Source organism: Calliphora vicina, chromosome 2 (genome assembly GCF_958450345.1).
Source record: "Calliphora vicina chromosome 2, idCalVici1.1, whole genome shotgun sequence".
In the NCBI taxonomy this organism is placed as follows: Eukaryota; Metazoa; Arthropoda; class Insecta; order Diptera; family Calliphoridae; genus Calliphora; species Calliphora vicina.
In genome coordinates, this window is record NC_088781.1 from 11834735 (window position 1) to 11860083 (window position 25349).

A 25349-nucleotide genomic window follows, 5' to 3' on the forward strand; every position below is an offset into this window, starting at 1 on the left:
AAATGAATAAGCTCCTAAAAAAATCTTACCTGCAATATACTTTCCCAAGCTATTTGAGGACTTCGTTCAATCTACTATTCTACCTATAAAGATCCAGAATATATCTGCTTGAATGACTGTGTAGAAATTACATACGAAATGTGAAATTAATTGTAAAAAAAAAATATTATATTGAGTTAAAAGTTACTTGAAGAAATAATTTGTAATTACATATTTTGAAGAGACTCCCTGAGTAACCCTCGTCAATACACATAAATCCATACCACGAATATGAAAAAATACTTTTAAAATGTTTACTGCTTTTTTATGATTGGCAATAAAATCTTGGTAGTGGCCTCTCCAATATGTGCTAAACAAATATGTATGAAACCAGTTCTTCAATTGCCTTCGTTTGGCGTATAGTAGACCAGCCATGGAAAATTTAAATTTTGAAATGCTGGCAAAATTGTAATTTTATTGAAAATAAAAGTAATCAATAATTTATGTATATTTTGGTTGATTATACAATTGTAAGACGTTCTCCTTCATCTGACTATTAAAGGTCGATAGGGTCTTGAGTGAAGCTCCTATGGGGTTGCAATTTGCCCCAAATATTCTCTGTTGATTAGAAAGGATTGGTATTGAAAATGTGCAAAATCGGTTCAAGCAAAAATCGGTCAAAAAATTAACAATATAATTTGAACCGTAAACAGTTTTGTATCAAAATATATGAACAACTTTGTTCGAATTTACCACTGTATATATTTTGTTCCCGATAATATTTAAATACATGAACCTAGAAAGGTGGAATTTTATGCTGATATTTTCTAGTAATTAAAAATAGAAAATTAACAAAATCCAGAATGATCCAGTATAAATGCTTTGGTATTTCGTTTTTCTCCGATAGATTTTCAACAATTTCTGAACTATTTATTATATTAAACAGCATTTTTCCAAAGTTTCTAAAATACTGCGGTATTTTTTGAACAAATTTAACAATAGACTTGAAATTGCCATCTCTGCTATAGGCTTTAATACGTGTGAGTATCACATTATTATATATGTATGGCTGCATGTTCGTTCACTCACGCCTATTTTATGACCAACATCTTTTTGGCAACATAACTCTAAACTTTGCTAAACTCAACTTTATTTGATGCAAAAGGAAAGAGAATGAAAAAATAAATGTATGTATATAATTTCTGTTTCGAAAATTAACATCGATGCTGTGCCAGGCATAAATGTACAAACAGTTTCAAGGAGGCTGGCGTGGGCTTTAAAATAGTTGCCAGTTTATTGACCATCATCACTCATCATTCACACACATACATATTTTATTGTAATATTGCCATAAAATTATTTGACGCGTTTGCATAAAATCAATATGAATTTTAAAATATATGAGGAGGATTGCTCCAAAAATCTAAAATTTTAACTAATCCTAGATATTTTCCTTTATCTATAATACAAAAACAATAAATATTCACAATAGTTATTAAGCAAATTATCAGGCCTATCACACATTTTGTTCGGAATGGTTTCATTCCGTTGTTTTTATTCCGATCGATTTCGTTTTAGGTTCTTCAGATTCCGTGTAATTTATTAATTCCAAAAATATTTCATAATTCTGTATTTTAATTTGACAGCCTTTTTCATATTAAGAAAATGTGAAGGTTTTGGTACAGAAATTTATTAAAAATTTTAGAAAACCAAATAATTACAATCAAATATCAATTCCACTTTGAAGTTTCATTCCGAAAAAAATGTTCGTTTTACTTTTTCTGAAGAAGCAAAATACGGAATTAATTGCACTTTCGATCGGAATGGAATTCTGTGACAGGCCTGTATGTGTCTAAAAGTTCTGAAAATTTTACTCTTTAGGAAAACGTTTACCTTATTCGGATTCACAATACAATCTAAAGACTGGAGTAGTAATTCTATTAATATTCATTTGAGATCCTATAAAGTTGTATCAATATTCTGGATGAGTACGATTTTTGTGTTTTGAAATCAACATTTCAATGCCCCGTATTCTATGAATGTCAGAGTTTTTATAAGCGAAAATAAATTGTTTTTGAAGAATTTTTAAGTAGAGCTTTAAATTAGTTAATTCAATTTAAGCTTGTCTTACTAAAATCTTAATTCAGAATTAAGAAATTTCAGCAATTTTTTCCATAAAACCAAGTTTTGTTACATTTACCACTAAAATACATACCTTTTCCGCATGAGCACAGTTAGCGAAATAACTGCAATTGCCGTTACCGATAGATATATTTGGTGTATGACTTAAAAATGTGTGAATTTTTCAAATTTTTAGCTTTTATTTTGAAACATTTGTACAAAATAAATTTATTCAAATTATTGGTCATTGTTAGCTTTGGAATTCTTCCCAATTTTCTGGCAACATATGGATTCTGAGCCAAAAGAACTGGTCATCTTTTGAGGCCCAGAACGAATCAAGCCAATTTCGGATAATCTGTTCCAAAGTGAAGCGTATCCCAGAGAGAGCGTTCTGCTTCGATCGAAACAAATAGTAGGTCGGACGGGACAAGGTCTGCACTATAAAGCAGGTGAGGCAAAACTTCTCAACCACTTCTTTCTATATAGATTTTACAAGTATTGCAATATGTGGCTGAGCGTTGTGATGATAGAATTATCATATCTAGCCGAATATTCTGGGCTTTTTTCGGTCAATGCTCGCTTCAAACGAATCAAGCCAATTTCGGAAACTCTGTTCTGAAGTGAAGCGTATTACAGAGAGAGAGCATTCTGCGTCTGGCCGAATATTCTGGTCATCATTCGGCCAATGATCGCTTCAAACGAATCAGGTTTTAGTAGGTCATAATAGATAAGACGTTTTGGTCCCACTTAATGGATATTTGGCTTTGGTGTAGATTCGGCTGCTAGGCCAGGCTTCACATACGATATTTTATGTCTCAGGTTATTGTAATGGATCCATTTTTCATCGCAAGCAATGATTCGGTAAAAAAATTACTTTCTTTTATGGCGTTCAAGCATTACTTCGAACATGCAAAATCGTCTTACTAGGTCTCTCAGCTTGAATTCGTATTTTCCATTTTCTCTCCTCTTGGATGAATACTGCTGCTGGCAAACGTTTTGAAATTGCTGCTTGAATAGCTCCCAATGATTTTGCAAACTGTTATTGAGTTTGACATCAATCTTCATGGAGTAAAGCCTCCAATTCTTGGTCTTCAAACTTTTTTGGCAGCATTGAACGATGTTTGTCCTCCGAAATCACCACTTCTGAACCGCACAAACCATATCTCGCACGTTGAAACCGTGAATTCGACATTTTGGAAGCAAAAAAACGTTGTTGTTTAAACTATAATGATCAGTAATTAAGTGGGAATAAATGTCAGATATGTAGCCTTCAAAATGACATATAACTTATTAAAAACATAAATCCCGCATTTTTCAGTCATATTTAGGGTTTTTATCCCGGGAATTCCCGGTACAAATTTCCCGGAAATTTTGCCAAATTAAATAAAAATTGACTAAAATACACAGAAAACAAGTTAGAACTCTTTTTCTTCACCAAAAAACAGTGAAAAGTTTTTTACAGTTTTTTGCTTATATCTCGGCAATAATAGACCGCTTATTATTATTATTTATTTGGGGCTTTTCGTATGAAAATTTAAAAAGTGAATTCATTATTTATAGAATTTATTTCTTATTGAATCATTCTAATTTATTTAAATTTCTTTTTCAAATCCATAACAAAATAGCTGCAAAAATTTATTAAATGATTAAATTTTTCTTCAATTCAAATCTAGTACAAAAAGGCTTAAGACAATTTTTTCAATTAATTTTGTAAATGATTTGATTTAAAAGATTTAATCATTCAAAGTTTGAATAAATTCTGTTATTAATTAACTTTAAAATTAATTAAATTAAATATTAGGAATGGATTTATGGACATTCTTTAATTATGGATTAAGATTTTAGTGAATTAAGCTCAAATTTTATTAATTAATTCGAAGTTCTGATATTTCATAATTATAACACTAAGTTTTTATATGAAATTTGGCTATAATATTCCTAATTTACAGCATTATTATATATTTCGGGAATATCCGGGTACCCGGGAATGTAGAAAAAATTTCCCGATTCCCGGGAATCAAAAAGGGTCGGGTCATATTTGTTCTGTATTGATAGCAATATTATGCCTCTGGGACTTGAATAAGAAATGATTCTAAAAATATAACGAAAATTCGATTTATAATACAATCTAATGGCTTTGAGTAGTAGTTTTCGATTCTAAAAATGTATATAATTCTGGTTCCTTATTGATAGGGGTTACGAGTTAACTATGTCTGGTTTTATATTGATTTAAAATTTCGGCCTCTATTAGATCGTTTATCGTAATTAGTGTGAAAGTTATTTACATAATACTAATTGCAATGAAATCAGTTTAAAACTTTTAAAATATTAAAAACAAACTTTTAATTTCAAACTCTCGATATTCACATGAATAACCTCAAGATGTTATAAAGCCGGTTTGACACAATACATTCGAAATATAAACGTATTTGTTTATATTAAACTTTGAGTTTCAGTTTTATTGTGTAAAGAAACAAAACTATTGACATTTTTTTCTGTTACCTGTTTGTGTTTAATTAAGGTTGTCCATGATCAAGGTGATCACGTCTCAAGATTATGAAGAATTCGTACTCATATGCTAATGAAATTTATATTTTTAAAATTTGAAATTGTGATGTAATAAAAAAACACTTTAAGACACTCAATTCTATTGCATTTATTTTAAATAAATTTATATATAGATTAATTTCGTTTTATGTTAAATAATTGAATCCTTTTTTTTATTTTTCTAGCGTGTTCCACCGCTTCGAGTGGATGATTTAATCAACGATTTGCGCGATGGTACAAAATTAATAGCACTTTTGGAAGTGTTATCTGGTGAAAAGCTACCCGTAGAAAGGGGTCGCGTTCTAAGACGTCCACATTTCCTTAGCAATGCCAACACAGCATTACAATTCTTGGCAAGCAAACGTATAAAATTAGTTAATATCAATCCAGCCGATTTGGTGGATGGGAGACCACCAGTCGTTTTGGGTCTGATATGGACCATTATATTGTACTTCCAGGTAAGTTTATCATATATATCTCTAAGTATTTACACATACAGCAGCACCTAACTTAATGTTGAATATCAGAAAACTCACTTAATGTTTGGAAATTATTTGAAAAAACAAAAAAAGAAAATATTTTGCCTTTTTCCTATTAAAAGTTGTGCTAATTTCTTTCTTTCATTCATAAATATTATGCAGAAAATAAATGTATTTATTTACATGTATTTTTTTAATTTGAAATTTATGATTTATAATATTTTTTGTACATTTTTCAATTAATATGCAAAGATACGTAAAAAGAGGCGGAAAAAGCTAGTAGTAGTTATTAATTATAAGCCACAGGTAATTTAAAAACTAAACATCTGTAGACTGTCTGTAGATTACTATCAGACAAGTGTAATTTAATTGTTCTAATTTGTTTGTTATTATTATCTATTATTATTTTTCAATCATCGTAAATTTATTTATTTTTTTTTTTATTTCTCGCACTTGTTTAATTATAATTCGGTGTGATTTTAGTTTTTTCTCTTTATTTCATTTGTTTGTAGTTTTTTGTATTTTTATTTTATTTTGCAAGATAATGTTTTATATATTGGAGTTTTAGTTCCCAGCAATATTTTCGAAGATGACTTCTGCTTTAATCATTTAATGAGCTTTAGAATTCAATGACCGATATCATATACATTTAATATATAGTTTAAAGTTTGACCAAATTCAAACAACTTGAATGCTTTTTTTTACTGCCGCATTCAGAAGTAAAATTATTTAAATAATAAACTTAATAATTATATAGTTTTTGAACGATTCTGAGAAAACGTCAGAGAAGTTATTTATGGAATGAATAGTGGATACAAAAATACTTCGAATTTAAACTTTAGGATCAAAAAATTTTTGCATTTTAATGGGTTAATATATCAAATTTGGAACTCAGAAAATATTTATCTAAAATTTCATATTAAAAATTTTTAATTTTCAGTTCTTCTGCAATTATCGCATATTCAGACTAAATTCTTCTGCAATAAGTTTAATCAAACAATATTAAACAAAAATATCGACCAAATTAAATGACCACAAACAGTCATTTGTCTAAAAATCCATTTAAATGAAATTGAAGCCGCCGAAACACAGTGTGGGAATTTAGCAAAGAAATCTGTAATTTCAAAACTGGTGGAATTAATTTGTAATGAATTCTTTAATATGAGACATAAAATTTCATTTGATTGGGAAAATTGAATTCAGAATTACTTCTTTCAAACCATTGTTTCGTATACATCAATTCAAAATATTTGTCATATATTGATAACAAAACCATGCCTCTGGGATTTGAATAAGAAATAATTCTCAAAATATTACCAAAATTCAATTTATAATACAATCTGAAGATTATGAGTAGTAAAAATGTATATAATTCCGGATCCTTATTGGTAGGGGACACGATTTAACAATGGCTATCTTTATATTGAAATCAAATTTCGACCTATATTTGGGTTATACTCAGAAAATATTTATCCAAAATTTCATATTAAAAAATTTGAATTTTCACCTCTGCAACAATGGGAGTATTATCGGATATTCAGACATATTCAGTCAATATTAAACAAAAATATCGACCCAATTAAATAACCACTATCAGTCATTTGCCTAAAATCCGCTTAAATCAAATTGAAGCCAACGCAACAGAGTGTGCGAATTTAGAAAAACACTGGATATAAATTTGCAATATCTAAACCGGTGGTCCAATTCCCCAAGCTATAGAAGAGTTATAGTTGAGTTAAAATTTTTAATTTGAAAAGCCTCCAAAAAATAAGATTTGTCGAGGTCATCAAAATAGGTGTTAGATGATTTCATCGTTGGAGTCAAATCTCTTTCCGCCGAGTCATTTCTTCAGGTTTGGAAATAAGAAATAGTCTCTCGGACCTAAATCCGGAGAATAGGGCGAATGAAGGACCAATTCGGAGCCTAATTCATGAATTTTTGCCATGGAAACAGCACATGTGCGCACCCTTGCATTGTCCAGGTGAAACAAAGTCTTTTCTTGGCCAAATCCGTATTTAAACGACTTAGTAATTTGAAATAATATTCTCAATTGATTGTTTTTCCCTTTTGAAGGTTTCAGACAAACCCACCTTGGCCTTCTTTGGCGCCGATTCACCTCGATAAACCCACTGTTTGACAGCTGTTTGGTCTCTGGTGTATTGTGGTGGATCCACGGTTACGAAATGCCGCGAAAACTTGTCCATATTGAGGCTGCACAACACCAAAGTTGTCACACCATTGTGTTTGTGGTCGATTGTGAGCGAATGCGGCAGCCATCTTGCGGAAAGCTTTCTCAAAACCAAGTGATAATTAAAAATCCACAATATGTCGCACTTTCAATCTCCAATCGGCCAACACCATATCAAGCTTTTTTACAATAGTTTCGGGTGTAGAGACCTCAACTGGTCCTCCAGAACGTTCGACCATTTAAATTGATGGTGCAGAGCTCCCATAGTATTTATCAAGCCAAAAATAAAGCTTAATTTACATTTTCTCCTCAAATCACGCGGATTCTGCTATCAATGGCTGTCAAACTGAAACTAAATAACGCAGCAATTTAGAGAGGAGTCAACTGACAGGTGCCTGTTGACAGGAGCAGTGTTGTCCTTATAGTGAAGAGGAGGGAAATTCAAATAGTCAGGGACTCTCCATGAGAGATGCCCAAGGAAACTTATTTTGGTATTTTCTGTTTTTTAAATTTTTCACGAATGTCCAATCTCTAATATATTTAGTCTGCTTGAATTGTATAATTGTCTTTTTAGCTCCAGCCCATGTTATAAATAACTACTGTATTCTATCAGCATTTTAGAGATGTCAAGAATTTCCATTGACCAAAATATTTATGTTAATTTGTATACCCTTCACTATGAGTAGTTTGTCATTCCGTTTGTAATAACAAGAAAGCTGGATCATTCCAAGAAGCTGGATCATTCAAATGGAATCCCCCACCAAAGTTTATCAAATTCAAGTGAAATTAAAAAAGAACCTGTGGTTCCAATATAAATATAGAAAGTAGTGAAAACTAGTTGAGCATTGTATTGTCCCAACAACATCAAGTTAAAAGTTTGAAAAGTTAATTAATACCAAGCTGTCTATCTAAAAGAAAAATATCATTCAGCTCAAGTATGTGTAATTTCGCTAAAATCTTAAAAATCGGAAAATCTCAAGTTAATTAAATGGTTAAAGCAAAACATCATTAATCACATTTCAGAAAATGTTGTTTCAAAAATGTACTTTTTATTTGAATTTTCTTAGAAGTAGTTTTTATGTTTCACGGTTTGATTGTAAAATGTAAACTTTGAAAACACATTTAAATATACTAAGTCATAAATCAGAAATCCCACAAAGACAAATAATTTATTTAATTCTTTACAACCTTTGTAGATTGAAGAGAATAGCCGCAACCTCGAATACTTGGGCCATGGAATTGGTGGTTCGGTTAGTTCTCTGGACAGCGTTGGTAAAAACGTCAGTGATATGAAGGCTGAAAAATGGAAGCAAGGAGCCAGAAAAACCTTGCTCAATTGGGTAACAAATGCCCTGCCAAAGTAAGTATTTTATAAAGAATAAACTAAAAAAAAAGAAAGATGATTTAATGTTTCTTTAATTTATTAGGGAAAGTGGAGTTGAGGTTAAGGATTTCGGTGCCAGTTGGAGGGATGGTGTCGCTTTCTTAGCTCTCATTGATTCCATTAAAGCCAATTTGGTTAATTTGGCTGAATTAAAGAAAAACGCCAACAATCGCGAACGCTTGGAAACAGCTTTCGATGTGGCCGAAAATAAATTAGGCATTGCTAAATTGTTGGATGCCGAGGATGTGGATGTCCCTAAGCCAGATGAAAAGAGTATAATGACATATGTGGCTCAGTTCTTGCACAAGTATCCCGAACCCAAGGTAATTATAATTAAACTACAATTTATTTTTATAACAAGATTTTATATAACACACTTTAACATTTCCAGGGTGCTAGTAAAGATTTCTCACATATTCAACAAGAAATTGATGAACTCAAACGCTTCTTATTGGAGAAATCTGCCGAATATGAGCCTATGGTAATTGGCAACTCGTTCCCGCGTGACTTTGCCGAGTATTTAATTGCTCGTTCCGAAATTGATGCTCATTTGCCCACGTACAATCGTTTGAAGCAATTGGTTGAAAGCCAAAGCGGCTTTTTGCAAGTATCCCGTTCCAATTGGGAGGATATTAATGCCTTGTGGCAACGTGTCCAATACCAAATGAACTATTGGCTTTGGTTATTGGACTCTGAATTGCCTGGTGAATTTGGAGAGGTGGGCAAATGGTTGGCTGAAGCCGAAAAAATCCTTATGGACAATGACATACCCACAGCCATGAACGAGGAAACTGCTGCCGTAATTTCCCGTAAACTAGAAGAACACAAGCTGTTCTTTGCCGATTTGCCACGCATTGTTGCAATGTTTGAGAATGCCAAGAGGTCTCCTTTGGCCCAGAAAATACCTTTAGAACAATTGCGCAATATGGAGCGTCGTGTGCAAGAGGTTGGCCCTAGGGCTGGCGAACGTAGAATTAAATTAAAGTTCCTAGAACATAAATGCTGCTTAGTAGCATTTTTGAATTTGGTTGAAAACAAAATGAAGGGCTGGACCGGTAAATACGGCACCGAAGAAAGAGTAGCCCAGCAATTGGAGCAATACAAGAACTTTGTTTCTCGCAACAAGATTTTCCAAGAATTCCAGAAAGCATTTGTTGACATGCAGCAAGTGGTCGATGAATATAAACGTGACGGCAATGTCTCACGTAAGGATATAGTGGACATTGACCGTTTCATGTATGACACCGAGGAAAGATGGAAGCGTGTATCGTTGGAATTGAAGTGTTGCCAAAACTCTCTGGAAGAGGTGGTGAACTGTTGGAGAACTTGGAATCAATTAAGCCCCGAATGCGAGCAATGGCTTAATTTAGCTGAACAAAAAGTCATGCAGTCAGAAGATGAAAAATTGAATTTCTTCCAAGACATTACAGTATGGAAAGACAAATTTGATGCTTTAGCCAATGGTGCCAATTATTTGATTGCTTCTTGCGAAGAAAATATAGCCCACAGTTTGAGACAGCAACACGGTTTGTTGTCCGAACGTTTTGATAGATTATTTGCTAATACTAAGAAATACATGCATGCCGGTGATATTATTCGTTCTAGACAAGAATATAAATCAGGAATTGAAAAGCTGTCTCAGTGGTTGCGTTCGGCTGAAAATATTCTAGGCCAAAAATTGCTATTGGGCGACAGTCCACAGATCCAGAGATATAGCGAGGATCTGCAAAAATTGGCTTCTGAAATAGACGACAACGAAGAGCTGTTCAAAACTATTAGCCGCAATATCCAGGGTCTTATACAGGATCTGTCACGTGAAGAAGTCGATATCATGATGAAGACTCTTAAACAGGAAAAGGAAGCCTTGGTGCGTGTGCGTGCCCAAATACCCAATAAGTTGCACTTAATACATCAACTTCTCATACAACAAGAATCATTGGAAGCCGGTCAAAAGGAAATCCATCAATGGCTTAACGAAGCCGAAACCTTATTAAGTACCCACAGTTTGGGTGGTGGTCGCGACAAGGTCAATGAGGAATTGAACAAACATAAAACATTCTTCTCACGCACCGTCTACTACCGTTCCATGTTGGAGAGCAAGAACAAAGTGTTCCAGAATCTTTTGAGAAATGTGGCAGCTGATGAAAACATTGACCCCACCCAGGCCCAACATAATATGCAGCAAATGAATGACCGTTTCAACTATGTCATTCAAAATGCCCAGCAATGGGAGCAACGTTTAGGAGAAACCCTTAACAACTGGAATCATTTCAAAGAAAATGAAAGTGTCGTTACCGAATGGTTGACCACAGCTGAAACTATGCTTATTGAAAAGCACATTGAAACCAAGACTACCATTGAAACTCAGAAATATTTCTTTGAAAATGTCAATCAAAGATGGATGCCCAATTTGGTAGATTCGGCCCAAAATCTTTTGAAGACTCTGCCACCCCAAGAACAGAAACCCGTAGTTGATTCCGTAGAAGTGCTACAATCGAAATGGCAAAATGTTTTGTCGCAAGCCCCCTTGCATTTAATGAAATTGGAGTTCCGTGCCGAAGAATCGCAATTCTATCAAACAATGCAGGAAGTTGAAAAGGAACTTCATTTGGAAGAGCAAGCTCTTAATCGCAACGAAGATGTTGATTCTATACTAAAACGCAACCAACAATTCTTCCTACATCAAGGTTCCATCCCCAGACTAGAGAATTGTTTGCAGAATATGTACCGTTTAGATCAAGCCTACAAACAGCAACAACCCAGTGACAACACTCTGGAGAATGCCTACAAAAATGCCCAAGCCCAATATTCGCAATTATCGAACAAAATTGCCACCATGCGCGAGACTCTGCAGCAAATTCCTGCCCAATGGGAATCGTATCATGAAAAATTCAATGACATGGTTGAATGGATGAATACAGTTGATAAGAGTTTGAAGAACATTGTCAATGAGGTCAACAGCATGGAAGAATTTGAAAAGGAGAAGGTAGTTTTCCAGGTAAGTTCGTTATTTGGTAAATTTAATCAGGCATCACTAACAATCACATTTTATACTTGAAACACATGCAGCTAAGGGAGCTAGTGGTAAATTTCATAATTACAGAAGCTTGTTCCAAGCAACTGAAAAATTCATTTCATAGCCTGTACACATTTGTTTATTCTACCATTTAAATACTAATTAACTTTTTTGTTTTATTAGAAAATATGTCAAGAAGCCGATAACAAACGTGAGGATATGAAATGGCTGGTAAAAACTTTGGATCACCTTCTTAGCTACGCCAGTGAAGATGAAGCAAATGCCGAACAGAAAAAGCTGGAAAACTTAATCGCCCGCTACAAAAATCTCATCCCCACAATTGAAATTACCATGGTGAAAACAGAAGTGTTCTCCAAGTGCTATACCTATCGCCGTGAAGTCCATGAAGTTGTCTGTCTTTTGAGCAAGGTCAAAGAACAAGCTGCCAATATACCACCACCCGATAGTTTGGAACGTGTTAACAAACTTATTGAAGAGCAACAATATGCCATCAATCAGTTGGATCATCAACGTCCTCATATCATGTCCATGCTGCAAAGAGGCCGCGACTTGAGCAAAGATGTTCATGCTCCAGCATTTGTGCAAACTGAAGTTAAGAATTTGGAAACTGGTTGGAATCAAGCTTACACCCAAACTTCTGATAAGTTACAAGCCCTTAAGGGTACACAGGCTGTATGGAATGAATTTGCCGATCAAAAAGCCGACATTTGTTCCATGTTGCAGGTGGCTGAGACTGAGTTGAGAGCCCTGACTCCTTTGCAAACTGATCCCAAGAATGTTAGTCAAGATTTGAAGGCCAAGCGTGAATTGAATACTCAATTACATCAAGCCTCTCATCAATTGTTGCCCAAACTTCATGCCTTAAAGGCGGAATTAGCACCTTTGGCTGCCGCCGAAAAGCGACCCATTTTGGAGAAAGAAGTTACTGAGGTGGAGAAAATGTTCTTCAACACCATGGAACATGTTAAGGATCGTGTTGGTTACTTGGAAGATTACAGTGCCAAATGGAATAATTACAAGACTCGCTTAGGTGAACTCCAAGAATGGGCCAATAAGGTTGCTCCGAAAGCCATAGAAGCTTTGCACTCTGAAGATCTTACACCTGAAGAACGTGTCATGAAGGTTAACGCTTTTAAGGGCACTTTGGCTGAGAGAATGAAGCAATTGGATATGCTTGCTGCTGATGCCTCGGAGTTGGCTCCCAAAGAAGGCAATATTGCCGAGGCCAAGAGATTGAAGGGTGAAATAACCAAACTGCAAGAAGTGCTCAGTGCCATCAATCGTAATGTGGATCACCAGGCTCAAGCTGTTAAAGAAGACCTTACCAATTGGCAGCAATTCCAAACGGGTATACAGCACTTGAAGCCCATTGTGGAGGAGAGTGAAATTAAGGTAAATACTATAGTCCCTAAACCTATGTCCCTTGAAGAAGCAGTTGCCTTGCAACAAAATGCCAAACAATTCGAATCACATTGCTTGGAGCAATTAGACCGTCTCCAAGGCATCTCAAACATTACACACAAAATGTTATGCAAAACCAATGCCCCTGACGAAGTAGATGCCATGCACTCCCGCTGGACCACCGTACACGAAAACGCAAAACAAGCCAGTGGCAAATTGGAGAAACTTGTTAGCAATTGGAAGTCATTTGAAAATGATGCAGGTAAACTTGAAGACTGGATTGAAAAGGGTGAGCAATGCGTGGGCAAGAAGTCGGCCCTACTCAATACTCCGCATGTGGATAAATTGGAGAATGAATTGGTACGTCTAAAGTCATTCAACAATGAAATTTCCGAACAACAAGCCAAATTAGTTGCCTTGGGTCAATCTGCCGATCAAATTAGTTTGCATCTGGCACCCGAGGGCGCTGTTAGTCTTAAGGATCGTGTGAATACCATGAAAGCCAAACTGCAAAAATTATCAGAAGCCACTAGAGGTAACATCAATGAAATTTCCGATGCCATTATTGCTCGCCAAGATTTTAATGCTAAAATGGTTAACTTCTCCAACTGGATGGATAATTTGAGATCCCAACTAGCCCAGGTGGAGGAAATCAATCCTGAAAGAGTCGAAACCAGTTTACATGTCGTCCATGCTCTTATGCAAGAACACAATGACAAGAAGCCTTCTTTCAATGCTATTTACGATGAAGTTAAGCAAATTTCCTTGGCAGCTTCTCCAGAAGAAACTAAAGCTTTGAATGAAGCTTACTCTGCTTTGGTGCTAAACTACCAGAACTTGGAAACAAACATGCATCAAAAGAAGGTTTGTTTGGAGAAATGGACTGAACTGTTGAATTGGAAGCATGAAACTGAAAACCACATGAACTATTTGAAACATCAAATCGAGAAGCCCGAAGCTCCCCAACCCCAGGAGTTGAATAAAATAATGACGGAAATATCTGCCATTGCCAAAAATGTGCCATATTGGAAAGCCCAAGCTAAAGAAATCGATGAAAATCCTGTCGTTCATCTTAAAGATGCCTTGACTCGCAAACCTTACATTGCTACACAGATTGTCAATGACGTTGAAAATAAACTGGAGAACTTGCAATTGCGCACTCAAAACCATAAACAACAAATTGAGCAAATGCAAGTTAGAAAGGATAAGTTCCATAATTTGGAACATAATTTGGCCCAGGCTTTGCAAGAAAATCGTGCCAAATTGTCAGAAATCTTGAAACGCAAACCCAACCTTGAAAACATTGATCAAATTATTGCCGACTTATTGGCTCTCAATGATGCTTTGAAGGTTCAATCTGATCTCAAAAACAAAATTCATGATGAGGGTACTCAACTAATGCGCGAAGATATTGGCAGTATGCCTGCCATACAGGATACACTTTTACATTTAGACAAAGACTATGATTCCCTACAAAGCGAAATTGCTGATCGTATCCAAAAGTACGAGTTAATTTCTCGTGCCTTGCGCGAATACGCTGATATTAAAAATAAATTCTCTCAGGAAATGAAGAAAGCCAATGATCTCTACCACACAATACCCCAACAACCTAGAGACGAAATGGAGCTACAACAAGCTTCAGAGAAGACACGCAAAACTATGGACCAAATTCGTAAGGTCAAGGTAGTTTTAGATGAATTCGATCGCAAGGTCTCAAGTATAGGTAAACTCTTTGATAGTATTGGCGAAGTGATTCCCCAGGATATACCCAATGATTTTGCTGCTGCTAAGCAAGGCTATCAGGAGCTTCACGATAAGACCGTTAAAAATGCTCATATGTACGAAACTGAAGCTGTTATTTGGTCTCAAATTGAAGATGCCAAAAAGGATCTCATGCCTTGGTTGTCCGAAACTAATCAAGGATTGTGTGATGCTGCTGATAATAGCATAGAGATTGAATTTGCCCCCATGCGCCTTACCAAATACCGTTCCGAATTGCCTTCTTATCAAGCCTTAAAAGATACTATTGTTGAAAAATCAGCTGAATTGTTGAAAATTAACAACAATGTAGAAATTCCTGCCCTGACCGCACTCAATCAATTGCTTAACGAACAATTTGCCGAAGTTGAAGACAATGCTGAACGTTTGAATGCCATCACTGATCAGTTCAATGATCAAGAGCAAGATCTGAGAAAGAATATCAAACATTCCGGCGAACAAGTAGGAAAATTGAGGGAACAACTTATTAAATGTGATGATATGTCCGGAGATAATACCAAGATTATCGAACGCTTGCAAAACTGCAGAGCTCTCCAAGCTGAACTCGCTAAAACTGGAAATGAAATTGATAATATTAAACAAAAGGTAGACGAGCTGAAGAGCGTATATCCCACATTCAGTGAATCCATTATTCCTAAAGAACTTAATAATGTGCAAAAGAGATACGATGGTGTCGATATGTATGCCAAGAAAATTGAAAATTCTCTTCTGCAGTTCCTTAAGAAATTCCACGCTGATAAAGTGGCTATGTTGAAGAGAATCATTACCACTCAAAAGGAAAAGGTGGCCTGGTGTCAACCGGAAAGTACCAGCGATAAGTATAATTTGGATGTAAAGAAATCATCTCTGCAAGAGGTTGGCAAGGCCTTAGAAGATTGCAAGAAGAGACAGGCTGAAATCGCCAACTCCTTGGAAATGCTTAAAGCCATTGAATCAGCAGAAAATATTGCTGAATTGGTTAAGGATGCTGATTTGTTGAATTCGGAAATGAAAGATTTAGAAAACTCATTTGATCAAATCAAAAATATTTTGAATGAAAATGTTGATCTTTGGGTGGAATATGAAAAATCAAATGAAGAACTCAATGCCTGGTTAAGAGATATTGAGGGACGTATTAAGGCTGAGACAAGCAATCAAATAAACCTTAATGATATTCCCAAGAAGTTGCAAGAACTTTCTGCTCTCCAACAAGACATCAATGAACATGGACCCATTATTAATAACTTGGAAAAGACCTCACAGCAACTAATTGCCAAAAATCCAGAAGCTCGTATTGGTCAATTTGTTACACATCTAATGCAACGTTACCAAACAGTAGCCAAGGGTCTGCAACAATATATGGATAAACTTAATGAAACTGCCAAGGCCAATGATGAATATAATTCCGCTTTAACCGATGCCACAGATTGGTTGTCCGAAGCCAAGGTTGAATTCCAAGAATTAGCTCGTATGGGTTCTCCTGGATCTTCCTCAGCCACAGCCCAACAATTGCAGACCATTAAGAATTACTTGAATACCTTCGACAATGGCCAAATATTGTTAAACAATGCCGTTGATATAGGTGAAGCTATGTACACTTCAGTTACTCCCGAAAATAGGGAGAAGATTCGTGCCCAATTAAGAAACTTGAGAGAGAACTTTGACTACTTGCGTGATGAAGCTAATGCTTTGTTGCAACAAGTTGAAGGAGTACTGATCCAAAAGACCACAATTGAAGAAAGTTATACTCAGGTATCGCATTATCTTAATGAATCTAAGGCCAAGGCTGCTGCCGTTGATGAATTGTATCCTACTTTGGCTGCTAAAAAAGCCGCCTTACAAAACTACAAGGTGCAGTTACAGGAAGCTACATTGCACAAGAATGCCTTGAAACAATTGCAAGAAAAGGCGGTTGCCTTGTGTGACGATGAATCAGAGCGTAAAACTGAAGAATCCATTAAAGAATACAATGATTTGTCAAAGAAGATTACCGATAGAATTGGTGTAGTTACTAGCCAAGTGGCCAAACATGAAGCTTACGATCAAGTATTGGAAAAGGCCCAAGATTGGCTGAATACCATCAAATCGGAAGCCATTGATATTCTGAATGAAACTACGTTTGAAAAGGAAGGTGCGGAAGAGAAACTTATTGTTGTAGAAAATCTTTTGCAACATAAACCCGAAGGTGATACAATATTCGAGACATGCCATCAACTCTTGAATACGGTGCTTTCGCAAACACATCCCTCAGGCCATCCAGCCTTACTGAGAAGTTTCCAAGAACCCAAAAATGCTTGGGATGAATTTATGGTATTGTGCCAAGACTCGTTGGTCAAGTTGAAGCAATTGTGCTCTAAATGGGATGAATTTGAAACCATAATTGATGAAATCGATAACTGGATGAAGAGTGTTGAGGCTGTGGTTAAGAACCAATCGCTCAAGAGTACAGCCGAAGCCAAGAAAGCTCATCTACAACAACTGCTAACATTTGCCAATGACATCGAAAAGAAAGCCAAATCAATTAATAACTTAATGGATCAAGGACGTGAAATCGAAGGAGAAACCGACTTGAATCTGAAACTATCCCGGTTGAATACTAGATATCAAACCCTAAAGAATCTTTGCAAGGAATCTATTGCCAAATACCAGAACTATGTCAAAGACCATGAAGCCTTCGATGAAGACTATGAAAAATTCAAACAAGAGTTACAGTTGTGCGTCGATGAATTGGAAAAGAACAAAGATGTAGTGGGTGACCAAAATCTTTTGCAAGAAAGACAAAACAAATTGAGAGACATGTCGGACAAGAGAATTAACGATGGCACAATCTTTGAAAATCTCATTGATAATGGTGAAAAGTTGTACGGCCACACAAGTCCTGATGGTCGTGAAATTATACGCCAACAATTGAGAAATCTACGCACAATGTGGGATAACTACACCGATGATCTTAACCAAGCTTCTCAAAAAATTGATCATTGCATTTTGCAATTCAATGAATTCTCCATTGCCCAAGATCAATTGACCAAATGGCTTAAGGATGTCGATAAGGCCATGCAAAGTCACACTGAACCCAAAACAACTTTGCAAGAAAAGAGAGCCCAATTGCAGAACCACAAACTTTTGCACCAAGAAATCACCACCCACAATGTATTGGTCGACAATGTGTGCGACAAGGCTCAAGCTTTAGTTGATCAAATCAAGGATAACTCGCTCAATGTATACCTGCAATCGATTAAGCAATTGTTCAATAATATTGTACAGAAATCTGAAGAAATTTTGAACAATTTGGATGACTGTGTGCAAAAACACAATGACTTAAATAACCAAGTCGCAGCCGCCAAGACCTGGATTTCAGGCGAAAAAGCTAAACTGCTTGAATGTGATGATGCCTATGGCGAGAAATCAGATATTAAACGCAAAATCGAGACTTTACGCCACTTGGCCGAAAATAAACCACAAGCCATGAAAATAGTTTCCGATATTAGAGAACAATTTGAAAAGGTTAAGCCCTCCACTTCCGAGAAGGGCAATGAAGTTTTAACCAAAGAAATCGATGAACTGGAAACCACTATCAAATCTCATTTCGATGATATTGAAGGCATTGAGGGCAAGCAGAATGATGTTTTGCAACAATGGAATAACTTTGAGCAAAAATTGGAGGAGCTAACCAAGTGGTGCAGATCTGCCGAAGCAGTGTTCCGCGAACAACAATTGCAGTCCACATTACACGAAAAGGTCGAGCAATTGGAAAAATATAAAATCCAAAGAGATTTAATCTTGCAAAAAGAAAAGGAAATTGATGCCTTCGCTGATGCAGCACACGCTCTGCTAAACAATTCTGGCGCAGACCGTTTGAGGACTTTGACTTCTCAAATTACTAACCGTTATCAACTCCTGCAAGTACTAAGCAAAGAGGTCGTAAACAGATGGACCAACTTAGTGGACGATCATCAATTCTATCAGGATAAATACAATGAAGTTGACTTGTGGCTACAACCTATCGAAAAACAACTGGAACATGCTGAAAAAGAAGATGCTTCCCAGGTGAGCAATATCCTTGAGGTTTTACTCTCTGAAAGGGATCAAGCCGAAACATTATTTGCTGCTCTAAATGCTGCAGGTGAAAAGGCTTTACCTGAAACTTCTACCCAGGGAAGAGAGAAACTTCGTAAGGATATGCGTGATATTCGTGACAGATGGGATAAATTGGATGAAGGTATCCGTAATCTACAAAAGAAGCAGGAAGCCCAAACTGTTCAGCTCTCTAGCTACCAAGATATCCTGGGTCAAGTTGTCAATTGGTTGGAACAAGTTGAGAAGGCCGTACAAAATGAAAATCCTTCTACCTGGACTAGTGCCCAAGAGATTCGTTCAAAATTGTATAAATTTAAAACCACTCAACAGGATATTAACTCTCATAAACGCATAGTGGAGGCCGTAAATGAAAAGGCAACTATTTTGCAAAATTCTACACAGCCTGCCAATGCTGCTCAAATAAAACAAGCTGTTGATGATGTTAACAAACGTTATGAGAAGGTTGCCAATGATTGCAACAAACTAATGCAACAATTGGAAGAATCCTTTGAAGTGTATCAACAATTTAGTGAATTGCAAAAGGCTCAACAAGACTACCAAAAGAACTTGTGGGATCGTTTAACCAGTTACTCTGAGTACTCGGGTAATAAGCCAGCATTACAGGCTCGCTTAAGCAAGATTATCGAAATTCAAGATTTATTGCCGGAAGGTTCCCAAAAACTACAAAATCTATCGGATCATATCGACAACAATGCCAAAATTCTACCAGCTCGTTCTAAGGAAGCCATGACACGCGACTTGAGCAACTTACATGCTGATTTCGAAAAATTCTCGGCTGCTTTAAGTGACGTTAAGAGTGGTCTTGAAAATCGCCTACAACAATGGGGAGATTATGAAGTAAATCTCGATCAATTGATTACCTGGTTGGCCGAATCGGAAAATGCTTTGAAAAATTATAATCCTAAATCCACAATGGAAGAGAAAGAAGATCAGCTAAACAAATTCCAATCTTTGTCTCATAACCTGAGACAAAAGGAGATTGAATTTGAGAAAATTAAAGATGATTCATCTGAACTGATACAAAGTTCGGGAGAAACTCGTATTGCTGTCAATGTTCAACAGGTCACTTCCAGATTCCAATCCATACAGGCTACTACTAAGGAAATCCTTAAGAAATGCGAACAAGCTGTACAAGATCACAATGCCTACAATGAAAAGTACAAGCAATGTTCCGACTGGATGGCCAGTGCCCAAGCTAAATATGATGACAGTAGTGATTTGGCTCATGTCGGCACCCGTGAAGATTTACTGAAAAAACAAATCGCAAGCAAAGAATTATTGGCCCAGCAACCATCAGCTATGCTGTTGCTGAACAACACTATTGAATGTGGAGAGAAGTGTTATCCCTCAACTGCCACAGAAGGCCGTGAAGCAATTCGTTCACAATTGGAAGAGTTGCAACAGACATTCGACCAATTGTTTGACAAAATCACCACTAATGCCAGAAAAATACAGGATCAAATGTCGAAATGGTCTGGCTTTGATGAAATCGCCGAGAAGCTGCAAAACTGGTTAAATACTATTGAGAAAACCGTACCAGGCGAAATCGAGCTCAAGACTACATTGGATGAAAAGAGAGCTAAACTGCAGAATTATAGAGATGCCCTTAACGATATTAACAACCATCAAGCTGAAATCGGTAATTTACAAGAGATCACCGCCAATCTTCCCGAAAAAACTGAACATGTTGAGGAAACAACTAAAGACATTGTAGATCGCTATAACAAAGTACAAAAACGTGCTCAACAATATGTTGAAAATTACGAAAGATTTGTTAGTGCTCATCAACAGTACTGTAAGGCTGTCATGGATGCACAAGAGTTCATTGAATCTACTCACAGCACCATTGACTATTGGGGAGATTTGGACTTGGAACAAGTATCGTTGCACACCAATCTAGATCGTTTGAAGAACTTAAAATCTAACTTGGCTGATGAATTCCCTCGTGTAGATCAAGTCAGAACATTGGGTGAATTAGTTATACCCGGTACTGTAGAAAGCGGCCAAGTTAATATTAAATCTCAGATTGACAATACCCAACAAGAATGGGAGAGCTTAATTGCTAATCTTAATACCACTATCGAGGCAATTGAGACTCGTTTGCAACAATGGTCTGATTACGAACAATTACGTGATCAATGTTTGGCTTGGATTAGAGATGCTGACAACAAATTACATTCCGTTGACCTGAAATCCAAGTTGGCCGAAAAGAAATCCCAATTGGAAGAACTTAAGACTTTGCAAGGTGAAGTAAGAGCCAAGGAATTGGAAATCGACAATGTATCTGAAAAGGCCCAACTACTAATGAAGGGCCCTTCAGCTTCCCGTTCGTCTGGTCCTGAATTGGTTACTAAATATCAACAACTATTCCACAAAGTTAAGGAACTCAACAACCGCTGGCAGCAGTACGTTACATCTCACCAAGAGTTCGATAATTCTATATCCGAATGTACCTCTTGGATTAACGGCATCAAGGAGAAACTAGAATATTGCTCGGATATGTCTTCGATGAATCAAAAGGAATTGGACAAAAAATTGGCTACAATTCAAGATGTAATCCTTATGAAAGATGAGGGTTCTGCTAAGGTTTTGAGTATTGTTGAATTGGCACAAAATGTTTTAGCAAACACAGCACCAAGTGGCCATGATGCCATCAACAAAGATTTGTCTGATTTACAAGATCTTTGGTCATCCATTGCATTGCGCATCGTTGATGTAAAGGGTCAGTTAGACGATTCCATTACACAATGGTCTGGATTCTTAGAACAGGTACAAAATGTTAACAAATTTAATGATTCACTGGATGCTACCCTAAAGGAACTTTCTGAATATCAAGCAACAATGCCTGAAAAGAGAGCTCAACTTGATCGCATTAAGTCTACCGAGGAAAAAGTACGCATGGAAAAAATCGATGTGGACTCGTTGAAATCCCAAGCTAAGGAGATGCTTGCTAGTGGCCAACAAAGCCAAGCAGCATTCCAAGCCCAAAAGGTTTTGGATCGATTTGATGAATTGGCGGCTAAAACAGACAAACTGCTCACCGAGAGACAAGATCAATACAGAGATCATAGACTATACAAAGAAGCCTATGATGATTTGGTTAGTTGGATTAGCAGGGCTAGAGAGAAGTTCCCTTCATTGAAACAAAGCAGTCTTAGCGATAAATTGGCCATTGAAAATGCTGTACAAGCCACTGAGAATATGTTGAACAAACAGGCACAGGGCGAATTATTGGTTGAACATTTGACCCACACTGGTGAGGTGGTGATGTCTAGTACATCTAACCAGGGCCAAGAAATTATACGCAACGATATCCGTTCTCTAAGAGACAGTTTCGAATCTTTGTTCCGTGACATCAGTTCCCAGAAGGAGAATCTCGAGGAAACAATGATCCAATGGAGAGCATACAAAGAGGAATATGAGCGTCTCATGGAATGGTTGCAGCAAATTGATATTCTGGTTAAGAATCACAAGCTGAATATGTTGCCCAACTTGAAGGAGAAAGAAAAACAAGTAGCTGATATGCGTGATATCATGGGCAGGCTCGAAAAGGGCAAGAATGATATTGAAAAGTTCAATAACTCCGCTGCTGGTCTGCTAAAATCACACTTGGATACTTATGTCAACAATCAGTTGAGACATTTGAATTCTATGTATCAAGTACAGGTCAATTTGGCTAAAGATGTTTTGAAAAAGGTAGAAACCAACTGTGAACAACATCGTGAATTCGAAGGTAATTTACAAAGCGCTAAGGATTGGATTAACAATGCCAAGGATGTTATTAGAGAAGCCAGTGATTCTTCGAGTGCTGGTTCCAAGGAACTTCTTGAAAAGCGTTTGGAAAAAATACAAAATCTCATACGCAATCGTGAAGTGGGACAGAATCTGGTTCACACCGCTATCAACAATGGCGAAAAGGTGGTACGTAACACCCGCTCCGATGGCCGTGATGCCATTAATAATGAAATGAAGGAGTTGCAAAATGATTGGGACCGTTTGGTTAAGAAAATGTCTACTGCCAAGGTGCAATTGGAGACTAATCTCCTGCAATGGGCTGACTACAGCTCCAGCTACACTCAATTACAGAAATGGATTACCGATAGAGAAACCAAGTTGCAGCAGGCCTGCGAACAGAAAATTAACAAATCTAAGGGTGCACCAAGACTTAGCAGTGGCTTAAGTGAACGTAAGGCTAACTTACGTCAAACCAACAATATTGTCCAGGATATAGTGTCGTTCGAACCTATGATCCAATCTGTTGCGTCCAAGGCTTCCGATTTGCAACAAGGAGCCCCTGCCTCCGAAATATCCAACAAATATGAGACTCTCACTAAACAGGCCATGGAGTTGTATGAAAAACAAAAGAACACCATTGACCAATACCAAGCCTTTATTGATGTGGGCAATGACTTTGCCACCTGGTTGCGTAATGCCAAGGAACGTTTGAGCAAATGTTCTGAACCCACCGGCGACAAACAAGCTTTGGCAGAGAAGACTCATCAATTGAAGATCCTGCAAAGTGAAGTGCCCGAAGGACAAAAGAAATTGGAAGCAGCTTTGGCTCAAGGCGAAAAGGCCTGCAACGAAGCAGAGCCCGAAGATAGAGAAGTTATTGAACAAGAAGTGGCAGTTTTGCAAGAAGAATTTGATGCCTACGTTGATAACCTCATGAAAACTAAAGACTACTTAGAAATGGGTATTGTGAAATGGTCCGATTATCAAGATCAATACACCGAAGCTTTGGATTGGTTGACAAAAACCGAGGCTTTGGTGCAATCCTACAACAAATTGCAAGAGAATCTTACACAAAAGAAGGTGGTTCTCGAAGAATTCCAAGGTCATTTACAGACTCTGTTTGACTGGCAAAAAACTTTGGATCTGTTGAATATGAAGGCGCAAATGCTGTTGGAGACTTGCTCTGACACCAGAATTAGTAACGCCATTATGCAACTTACCACTAAATACAACGCCCTGCTAACCTTAGCCAAGGAAGTAATGCGTCGTTTGGAAATGCACTACCAAGAACATCAACAACATCACACTCTCTATGAAGAATGTCAATCATGGATCGAACAGACCAGAGAGAAATTGCAGCAATGCGAAATCATACCTAGCACTTTGAATGAAGTCCAAATTAAATTGAATACCGTTAAGAACTTAAGACAAGGTTTCGAATCGGGACAAAACAAACTACGCTACTTGCTCGAACTTAAAGAAAAGGTTATTATGAACACCGAACAGAGCGGAGCTGCCAAAATACAAGAAGACACTGATACCTTGAAACAAGACTACGAAGACTTGCTCAATCAAATGAATGACGTTAAGCAGAAGTTGATGAACCGCTTGGCAAAATTGGAGGAAATCTTCAAAATGTACAAACTTTTGCAAGAGTGGTTAGAGGAGGTAGAACCCTCATTGAAAACATCCGATGACTTCTTAAACGATTTGAGTGAAAAGCGTGCTGCTTTGGAGAAATTCCGTGCCGTACAAAGAGATTTCAATGGTCACAACGATATGGTAGAAAAAATCAACGTACGTTTGACCGAAGACAATTCGCTGGATCGTGACAATTTCGCTCCCGGTTTAACTAAATTCGATGAGCTTCAACAAAAGGTCAATGCTATTATTGAATCCCTTGAGAATCAAGTCAATAACCATGAAAAATACAAGCAATCCCTTAATGAAATCCAGGAATGGCTACGCAACACCAGAATTGAAATCGAACAGTGTTCCAACTGTCATGGCGAAAAGCAACAGGTAGAAGATCGCTTAAATAAATTGGGTGATATCGATGCCAGCATGATGACTGGCAAGTCTTTGCTCGATGCTTGCCAGGAATTGTCACAAGCTGTTATCAGCACCAGTGGCAATGAAGGTCAAGACTCTGTTACACAAGAAATCAAGCATTTGTCATCTGAATGGGATGCCGTACAAGCCATGTCCCGTGAGGCCAGATCTAATCTAGAGTCTGCGCTAAATGCCTGGTCAAGCTTCTTGCAGAAATTCAATAAGATCAACAAATGGATTGAAGATATTACGCAGAGAGTTAACCATGCCAGTGAAACTGAAAACAAAACTCCCGAACATTTGGTTAATGCCAAGGTAAGCGTTTTGTTTCTACTTTTTTTGAGCGAGGATTCAACTGTAAATGTAATCGTTGCGTACCAATGCTTTTAACAAAATACAATAAGGCACAATTAACCAAATTCGTAAAACCAAACACGTTCATTTAATGCACCTAATATAATTGAAATTAACATATCAAACTCCAGCAATAACTTATTTATGAAAATTCCTTTAACCCTTAATTAATCCCAATTGTAGAATCATATTTACTAAATGCTAATTCTTTTAACA

General features: G+C 36.8%; 1 protein-coding gene across 14 annotated transcripts in view; it reads left to right on the forward strand.

The window, feature by feature from the left end:
• Nucleotides 1–25349, forward strand: part of Msp300 (Muscle-specific protein 300 kDa) — a 204422-nt gene that overhangs the window by 59896 nt on the left and 119177 nt on the right. For 11 of the 14 annotated variants that reach the window (XM_065499429.1, XM_065499430.1, XM_065499435.1 and 8 more), the window contains exons 3-7: nucleotides 4833–5105; nucleotides 8511–8674; nucleotides 8742–9021; nucleotides 9090–11696; nucleotides 11898–25094. In XM_065499429.1, the coding sequence (XP_065355501.1) occupies nucleotides 4833–5105; nucleotides 8511–8674; nucleotides 8742–9021; nucleotides 9090–11696; nucleotides 11898–25094 (16521 nt within the window). The remainder of the gene's footprint in view (nucleotides 1–4832; nucleotides 5106–8510; nucleotides 8675–8741; nucleotides 9022–9089; nucleotides 11697–11897; nucleotides 25095–25349) is intronic. The other 3 variants (XM_065499438.1, XM_065499432.1, XM_065499433.1) reach the window with 1 other exon arrangement.